Source organism: Octopus bimaculoides, chromosome 22, assembly GCF_001194135.2.
Source record: "Octopus bimaculoides isolate UCB-OBI-ISO-001 chromosome 22, ASM119413v2, whole genome shotgun sequence".
NCBI lineage: Eukaryota > Metazoa > Mollusca > Cephalopoda > Octopoda > Octopodidae > Octopus > Octopus bimaculoides.
This window is the reverse complement of record NC_069002.1, coordinates 17630129-17640128: the sequence shown is the minus strand read 5'-3', so window position 1 is coordinate 17640128 and position 10000 is coordinate 17630129. Positions and strand designations below refer to the sequence as shown.

Here is a 10000-nt window from a genome sequence, read left to right as displayed (position 1 = left end):
TGAATGGTACATGGTTGACAGTGGTATGGGTGTTAAAGAGGTGATAAGCTGTCAAAGGGGTCAGTGGTGTAGAGTAGACTGTAGCCTGATATGTGTATGTGCATACATGTGTACAAACACACACATTCACACACACACACACACACACACACACACACACACACACACACACCAATCACACAGTTTTTCTATAGCAAATTCACTTACAAGACATTGGTTGACCCAGAGCCAAAAGACACTTGCCAAGGTGCTATACAGAGGGACTGAACCCAAAACGTGTGGATGAGAAGTCAACTTCTCAACCACTTGGTGATTCTTGCATGTACACACACACACGCACACACACACACACACCATGATTTTGTGTTGGTTTCAACAATGAGTATTGTAGTTCTTTCTTCAATGAATTGTAGTGCAAGAGGCTGAGTAATCCATAGATATTAGTATTTATTCAGCTGGAATCAATATCATTCTGTGTTTCACATGCTCAAGCCTAGGAGATGCAACTATGATCCATCTGATGGGCTTCTCTTTTATTTCTGTCTATCTAGTTTCATTTAAAAGGCTAAGTGTTGCACATGACATTCATCCAAAAATCCAAGATGCTGTCGTGGGACTGAACCCTAAGACCTCATGTTTATAAAGTTATACAGTACACAATACTATTATACATTTATATACACACAACAAAATTTCTACAGTAGAATTAATCTCAAAATCTACAAGCTGGTAGTGAAATATCACACCATATCACCCATTTTGTTGCTTCAACAAAACAAACAACACCTACAACAACCAATGTATAAGAATGGAATTTTCAATGTATCAATTTTTTGTTTTTCTTTTTTCTTTTAAGCTTCAATTTGGACTTCATTCAAACAAGGTCATGCACCTTCCAGTCAGCATACCGAGAAGTTGGACTATTTAGAGAAATATTTACGGAAGATAGTAATGTTTTATTTAAACAATATGCTTCTTTTTGTGTTTATATGTGTGTGTGTGTGGCAGGAAATGGCCTCAGTTGTCAAAGCATTTCAAAAGCTTACATGACTAAATGGTGCTAAAATTTTGTTCAATTAATTTTGTTCAGTAATAAATATGTAGCAACACATCAGATTGTTTTGCAAATAACATTCTGAGCAACAACTGTTGGATGTTTGAACTTGAGGATTAGACAGAGGAAGGCCAACATACCAATGGACAGACACAGCACATACTCATGTGACATTACTAAAAGACTTTATGACATGTGTTTGCTTGTATCCGTAAATGTATCCTGGTGTTGCTGTCAGTGGTAAGTGAATGCAAAGGAGGAGGAGGAGGAAGAGGAGGATAACAATAATAATATTGGAGGTTTTGGTGTGTGTGTGTTCTGCTGACAATCCAACAACATTTTTAAGAGTATAATTTTATGAATTATTAACCTCATTTTTAATGCGTATATTTATAATCTTTATATCTATACTATGTTTTGACTAGTTTGGCCCACAGTCATCATCAAATATTTTTACCTAGATCTCTATATGGTCCTAGGCTGTATTTGTATTAGGAACACCTTTATTTCTAAACAAAGGGTGATATAGTCGTTATCCACTAAGTCACTCTACATGCACCGGGGCCAAGTAAATAACATTTTCACCTTTGGTTTAAATATAAAGGTTCCGAGCTCAAATTTAACCCGTGACCTTGTTCACATTCAGGAATTAGTTACCTGATGATGATCAGAGGTCATCTCAATTGAAATGGCACTCCATTGATTACAATGGATCCCAACTGATCTAATAATGGATTAGCCTGCTCATGAAATTAATGTGCAAGTGGCATATCCTAAATGAAGTTCTCAGGGTGATTCAGCACAACACAGAATTTGACAAGGCTGGCCCCTTTGAATTACAGGTACTGCTCATTTTTTTGCCAGCTGAGTGAACTGGAACACCTATCCTATAGTATTTCAACAGCTATGAGGTGGTATCAAAAAGTTCCTGGACTAGTCATATTTGATAAAAAATAAGTTATTTTACTCTTTTACTTGTTTCAGTCATTTGACTGCGGCCATGCTGGAGCACGACCTTTAGTCGAGAAAATCGACCCCAGAACTTATTCTTTGTAAGCCTAGTACTTATTCTATCAGTCTCTTTTTTGCTGAACCTCTAAGTTGCGGGGACGTAAGCACACCAGCATCGGTTGTCAAGTGATGGTAGGGGGACAAACACAGACACACAAACACACATACATATATATATATATATATATATATATATGACGGGCTTCTTTCAGTTTCCGTCTACCAAATCCACTCACAAGGCTTTGATCGGCCTGAGGCTATAGTAGAAGACACTTGCCCAAGGTGTCATGCAGTGGGACTGAACCCGGAACCATGTGGTTGGTAAGCAAGCTACTTACCACACAGCCACTCCTGCGCCTTATCTAAGTTTTAATGTCATCTCCTTTGAAATAGTTACCTTGCACAGCAATACACCGGTCCCAGCACTCCTGTCACTTTTGGAATCCAGCCTGGAAGTTGTTTTCTATAAGCAAGTTGAGGATCTTCTGTGATTTGCTCTTGATCTCGACAATGGTGTTAAAATGGTGACCTTTGAGCTGCATTTTCATCTTAGGAGATGGAAATTTACAGGTGCTGAATCTTGTGAATAGGGTGGGTGCGCAAGTGATACTATGTTGTTTTTGGCAAGAAACTCATGAGTAAGGAGAACTTGCTAATGGCAGGGTTCATTAGCAGCATTTCTTCCGGGTTTGTGTCCTGAGTTTAACTGCTGCTGAGGTTGACTTTGCCTTTCATCCTTTTGGGGTTGTTAAAATAAGTGTCATTTGAATACTGTGGTTAATGTAATCTACCATAAATTTCAGGCCTTATACCTATAGTAGAAATTATTATTATTATTATTATTATTATTATTATTATAATCATTATTATTGCCTTTGCACAGCTTCTAATGCTATTATTATTATTATTATTATTATTATTATTATTATTATTATTCCTTTTGGGGGTCGATAAATTAAGTACCAGTGAAACATTAGAGTCGATGTAATTGGTTAATCCCCTCCAACTGCCTTTCATCCTTTCGGGGGTTGATAAATTAAGTACCAGTGAAACACTTGGATCTATTTAAAAGAATAATCCCCTCCTGCCAAAACATTTCAGACCTTGTGCCTTTAGTAGAAAGGATTGTTGTTGCTATTGCTGCTGCTGTTGTTGTTGTTATTGTTGTTGTTGTTTGCTCCTTGCACAATAAGGCCTTCTACTGATTCATATTTAAACTTTAAACTTCATTTAATTATTAAATTTTGTGTCGTTTTCTTTTCCGACAGATCTGCAAAAATCCTGATAAAATGCGAAAGTTTTTCGTGACTCACGACCCATACTTGAAAGGCTACATTAGCATGTGCAAATTCAAGGAGATTATTGAAAATTGTTGTTTCCCAATGAGTAACCAACTTTTTGATATGTTAATGGAAAGGTTTGTTTTAGTCACGTCTTATATATTCTTATTTCATCCACTTTTTCTGCTGTTGCATTCTGACACACCTAGTTAATTCATTTGGAGGGTGGAGGAGATAGTGTGGTGCTCCACTGAACGCTTAGTCTCCAACTAGTGATTCTCAGTGTTCTTTAGCTCAGTGATCCCTTTCACGGAATGACATTATACACAAGGACTCCCTTTGTGTTTGGTAAAAAAAGAAAAAAGAGAGGAAATGAAAAAGTAGGCAGATCATGTAGGTGTATGCATAGCTGTGTGCTTAAGAGGCTTGCTTTCTGACATTATGATTTTGAATTCACTCCTTCCATGTGGCATTTTGAGCAAGAATCTTCTATAGCCCAGGCCAACCCTATCCTTGTAACATATTTGGTAGATGGAAACTGAAAGCAGATCATCATCATCACACACACACACACACTGTATGTGTGTGTGTGTGCATGTTCCTGTATGTTTGCTTACACCTGCTATCACGTGCATCAGGCAATGTTGTTGTCAGTTTTCCTTTTAACAAATTATCCACTCGTTTTGTGCCTTTGAAGCTATGTGGAACAAGGATCTTCACTTGAAAAACAGGAAAGGCTTGGTGACAGGAAGGTCATTGGGCTGCAAAACAATGCTTCATCAAACCCATGCAAACATGGAAAAATGCATGTATAACAAGTGATGCACACTGGTTTATCATCAAACTTGTTTTCTCTCGCTGCTAACATAATGTCCAACTCATTGTAAACCCAACAGAGGTTAAGGAACACTGCTGTAGAGTCTTATATTGCAGTGTTTTATGTAGTATGAAACAGGCAGCATTTCTGATCATGATGGTTATTCTGTGCAAAAGGAGACTGAGATGGCTTGGACATGTGAAGCAGATGGATGACAACAGAATTTGCAAACAGCTGTTATATGGCAAGTTGGCTCAGGGTAGCAGATCCAGAGGATGACCAAAGCCAAGATTTAAAGACAGTTTTGAGCAACCTGACCAAGTGCCACATTGGTGCAAAGACTTGGGAAAAGTCAACTGAAGACAGAAGAGCATGGAAAACCTCAGTGAGCAAAGGAGTCAAACAGCCCAAAGAAGAAAACAACCTGTCCTTTGAAGCAAAACACCAAAGACAGGAAGACTACACACTGCAGCCCTGAAGCACCTTCCTTGCTTGCAGATAGGAAGGGTCAGCTATGAGAGAATCTGCAGGAAAAAAGACTACAAGAATCTAATTAAGACATTCTTTACTGCTTAGACCGTCTGTCAAGACGTAAAGAGCCGAATATATATAATGTGATTATCATTCACAGATGAATAAAGTGTTATATGCCTTGGCTAGAAAGAGAGAGAGAGAGAGACACACAGCAGCTATTTCTGGCTCACAGCTATTTTACAAAGTTACATGTTGAGTTCTTTTGTTGAGTGAAAGACTTTGGATATATTATCACCCAAACTTACTTTTTTTATCCAGAATCTTGAAATAATATTTGTGAGCAAGAAAATATAGAAAATAATAAAAGAAATGGCATCACAAGGAAATAATGTAACAAAAACAAATTACTGCCTCAAAGATGGGAAACATATATGGTAGCAGCACTATGCATTAATTATTCTTTACCATGCCTGTCTGATGTAAATTTTGTGTTGATGTTGTAACAGTGGCAGTGGTGATGATGATGATTGTGGCAGTAGTGGTAGTGATAGTGGTGGTGGTGGTGGTGATAGAAGTAGAAGTTGTTGATGTCAGGTTTGTTGTTCTTTCTGTTGTTGTTGTTCCTATTCATGTTACTTTTATTGTTGTTGTTATGATTATGTCTTCATAGCATAAGATATTCCTTGTGCATAATTGACTGCTGTGAGCAGTAAAGTCTATTGTGATGAATAATGCATCTGCATCTATGAGAATATATATATTTTTCGTTTCAAAACTATCTCTAGATGAGGGGGTGGGAAACAAGTTGTGATGTTTTTTGTTTTTTTTTATTCTCTTGCATTCATTGGAAATGTGTTCACAAGGAATAAAGCTTTCTTGCAACCTTTATTGTTTCAGACTTGGCATAAATACCAGAGACAAACTTGCTTGGCAAATCTTCTTAAATGAATTCATGGCAGAAACACAGAAGCCATGTCCACCAAATTTTAAGGAAATAATAAATAACCCAAGGTAACTGTTAACATTTTGTCTGAAATCGCTTGCAATTGTTGCAAATAGTTTCTTAAAATATTGAACACCATTATTATTTCCATTACTTTTTGCCTTTGCTGCAAACTAAAGAAACTATTATTATTATAATTATTGTTATAAGTTTTTCTTCCTTCAATTTTGTTTCTATTTCTTTCTGAGTGTCTTCCCAACTCCTCGAGCAAAGAAACTCACTTGTATACAATGGTAGGCCATTAAACTAAACACACCAAATTGTTCATTTTCAAAATGAAATGAAGTTATGTGAACAAAACAAAAACACATTAAAATAAATGGGTAGTAATCGTTCTCACAAGACAATGCTTTTCTCAATACATGTGACGTGCCAGTTAAAACAAACTTTTGCACTTCTTGCACGGATGGTAAGCCAGGGATCATTCTCAAATAATTTCCAGTTCCTTTTTCAATCATTCCTAGTGCTCCTACAATCACTGGTATTGTAACCGTCTTGAGATGCCACATTTTTTTGCTTTCAATGAGCAAATCTTTATATTTTCTGAGTTTGTCAAAATCTTTTGCCAAGATATTATGATCACAAGCAATACACATGTTGATCAATAAACAGACTTTATTGTTTTGGTCTTTCCCAACAATATCTGGTTTATTAGCTTTGATGGTTTGGTCTGCATGTACTGGAAAGTCACAACAAATTGTTACATTTTCTCCCTCAGTTAGTCTCAGGGTGGTGATTATACCCCTTGTCAGCAGTTTTGATTTTATAACACCAATATATTAACCAGTGTTGATATTGGCCAACTCTGTCATGTCTTGATTTATACTCTACTGGTGCTAAGACTACATCTAGGGATTAGGTGGTCCACTGTTTCAATCACTTCATTGCAGAATCAGCATTTAGGATGTACTCCATTTTTCATCACATTGGCTTGGTAGTTCTGGGTCAATATTCTTATTTCACCACCACCACCATCATCATCATCATCATCATCATCATCATCATCACCACCACCACCACCACCACCACCACCACCACCACCATCACCATCATCACCATCATCACCATCATCATCATCATCATCATCATCATCATCGCTGCTGCCACCATTGTTATTATTATAGACTTTACTGCTCACCACCACCACCATTGTTATTATTATTATTAAGGCCGCAAGATGGCAGAATCATTAGCATGTTGGACAAAATGCTTAGTGGTATTTTTCCAGCTCTTTACATCCTGAGTCATGTCAGGTCACTCTTGCGTGCTACTGGTAACATGTCACCCATTACAACCTGTTGCACGATCAGGTCATGATTAAAACGGCAACTCCACTGAGCTTGCTTGCTGAGGAGGGTGATTGTTGGACACCCTGCAGGGACAAAAGATAAAACCTCTCATGAATACTCCACAACCCTCCAACAATGTGTACCTATTTATATATTGTTTATATCATCATCATCCTTTAACATCTATTTTCCATGCTGGCATGAGTTGGATGGTTTGGCTGAGGACTGGTAAGCTGGGAGCCGCACCAGATTCCAATCTGATTTGGCATGGTTTCTACAACTGGATTCCCTTCCTAATACCAACCACTCCAAGAGTGTAGTGGGTGCTTTTTACATGCCACCAGCATGGGTACTAATTATGTAACACAGGCATCGGCCATAATTACAATCTCACTTGGCTTGACTGGGTTTCTCAAGCATGGTGTATCACCAAAGGTCTCAGTTCCCTGGCACTGCCTCCTTTATTTGTATTCTTAAATTTTATGTTTTTTTATATTGTTCTTTATATGTTTATATGTGTGCGTCAATGTTCCCAAGAACTATGCTGGCAGGAGTTCATCTCCTGGTTGGGTCACCTATATTAGACAAGTTGAGGGCCACAAACCAAACTAAAATACTCACTCTAGAGGAGTAAACGTAAATGATTTAAATTTCCTTAAACCAGAGTCATGGTGAAGCCATGGGAAGCAGCATGATGGTTTATTTATTATTATTTTTTTTTTTGTGTGGTGGAAGAACTGCTATCTGCCAATGGCCAAACACGCAAAGATGTTAGGTGGAAGAACTCACAAAGTCAATGACCAGGACAACTACTGCAACATCTATTGGTGTGGCATTTGTAAATGGAATGTTCAGTTAACGAAAGATAAAAAATAAGATCCATGCTTTAAGCATGATTGGATGATGACAGAATCCTGAGTTCATATCCTATCATGGTCAACTTTACCTTTCATCTTTTGGTGGAGGAAAGAAGCAATAAGATAAGTACTAATTAAGCACTGGGGTTGATGTACTTCTTTTATTGCCCCTACTACCACCACCAATGGCAAAATACACAAAGATGTAATGTTGGCATACTGTCAAATGGACAGCCAAACTATGGAATTCATCCTAAACTTAATCAGTCTGCTAGATGACTCTGGATATACTAATTCTGAAGCCTCTACAGTTGAAACTGGATTTGTTGAGAGACATTCCATCCAAACCGGAATGCATGAAGGCTATGTCAGTATTTGTGAATGCTGTCACCATAATAGCATTAGACACTATGAAAGGTGAGATGGCTGGCACCATTCTAAAGAAATATATAACAGTGACAGGAGTAATGGTTAACCTGAGCAAGTTGGTAGACTTGCAGCTTGGTACCTGGAGAAGCAAGTGCATATCACCCCAGCATCTTGGGGTGCTGTACTGACAAGCTATCTTGCTTGGGATCTGATTTGGTTCTAACCTTCAGGTGGATATGACTTGGGCTGAGAGGAGACTAATCCCTGAAAGGTCAGGTTGATGAATACATAATTTGTCTCCATTATATATCACTGCCTGACCATTGTGTTTTACCTTAGTTTTTCATCCAATCCAATTAGTGTCTGCCAGTAGTATGTGACCCTTCTACAAGAAGGGTCACATTCTACTGGCTCAGGTTTTATATCTGCTGTCAGTACAGTCTGTGAGAAGGGCTAGGTGTATCATGATCGATGATGTGCAGACATGCTCTGAGACTGCAGCATCTGCAAATATTTTGGGATGGAGCTGCTCTTCTGGATCAAACAAAGGCCAAAACTTGGGGGCCTGACATTTTAATGTTGTCAGATGTTCACAGCGTTCTGCTAGTCAGGCTGTGCTGCCAATAGAACTTCCATGTTAGTAATCTATAGGAGACTACTTGTAAAGTAGAGCGACAACATTCTCAGGAAAATTCTGGCTGCTGGCAAGAATCAACTGGCTGGTCTGTTCCACAAAACTTTTGGCCCTGGAAATATGGATAACTTACAAAAATTCTTAACTTGGCAATGCCACCACTGGGGAGTTTCCAAGCTCATCTGTACAGTTTTCATCTACTAAATTCCATTCACAAGATATTGGTCAACTTGAATTTATGGTAGAAGAGTTTCAGACAGAGTGAATCTTATTGTATGGCATCTTACCTAATGTGCTATGATGTAAGATTGAACTTGGGACCATGTGGTTGGGAAACAAATCCTCTTGACAAAACAGCCTTGTCTCTATTTATTCAATGCAGTTTCAATTTAAAAAAAAAATTCTATTCAATAGTTGATCCTGAATGAAATAAACTGATCTATTAAGGTACCTACTTGAAATATTAGACATTTCTCTTCTTTCCTGATGCCCTTCAGATACCAATCTCTATTCTCCAAGTTTTTTGCTTCCTAAACTTTACTTTGATACACTTTTGCTACCCTTCCATCATAACAACTGGCTCAGTGCTCCATTTCAATGAAAAGCCATCAGTGGTACAGTGCTCCTACTGCTCACACCTGTAGGTCTCACTCATGGAATCTTATTTTATAATTAGTTGATCTTGGCTAGAATTAGAGCACAGTATTGGTGACTGAGAACAAACTTCCATCTGAATTTATCATAAAAAGTTGTAAGTTTTTGTTTTTACTCTTATTCTGTATTAGTCTTTAGATTTTTGACTTACTTCCATAAACTCTTTCTACAATTGCAGAGCTATTATTCCATTGAAGTGTTCATCTTCGGATATTGATATAAAATCTATGTTCTATCATTTGAAGCAAAACATGTTATATAAACATGGCTCTTTAGAAAACGCCTTTTCAGAACTTGATACGGTAGGTATTAACTTATCCCATCTCATGAAATTGCTGGCCTTGTGCCAAAATTTGAAACCATATCATATAAAATTTTTTCCAAGTATCTGCATTTATAATCGAGATGTCACTACCTGTGTCTAACTGTAATTTGGTACTCACATTTATTTTTACATGCACAAATTTTCTTGTTTTTCCATCGCAATCACTCTCCACTGAAAACACCTTAGAATTTTTTGTATTTGGGCTTTGTTGTCTTGCTCTACAATAAAAACTC

General features: G+C 37.6%; 2 protein-coding genes across 4 annotated transcripts in view; both read left to right on the top strand.

Moving 5' to 3' along the window:
• The window catches only part of LOC106874286 (toll-interacting protein), a 271164-nt gene that overhangs the window by 99675 nt on the left and 161489 nt on the right, over nucleotides 1-10000 (top strand). The window lies entirely within an intron of this gene.
• Nucleotides 1-10000, top strand: part of LOC106874287 (EF-hand calcium-binding domain-containing protein 6) — a 300872-nt gene that overhangs the window by 191029 nt on the left and 99843 nt on the right. For all 3 annotated transcript variants that reach the window (XM_052975711.1, XM_052975710.1, XM_052975709.1), the window contains exons 9-12: nucleotides 857-948; nucleotides 3334-3482; nucleotides 5534-5647; nucleotides 9621-9744. In XM_052975711.1, the coding sequence (XP_052831671.1) occupies nucleotides 857-948; nucleotides 3334-3482; nucleotides 5534-5647; nucleotides 9621-9744 (479 nt within the window). The remainder of the gene's footprint in view (nucleotides 1-856; nucleotides 949-3333; nucleotides 3483-5533; nucleotides 5648-9620; nucleotides 9745-10000) is intronic.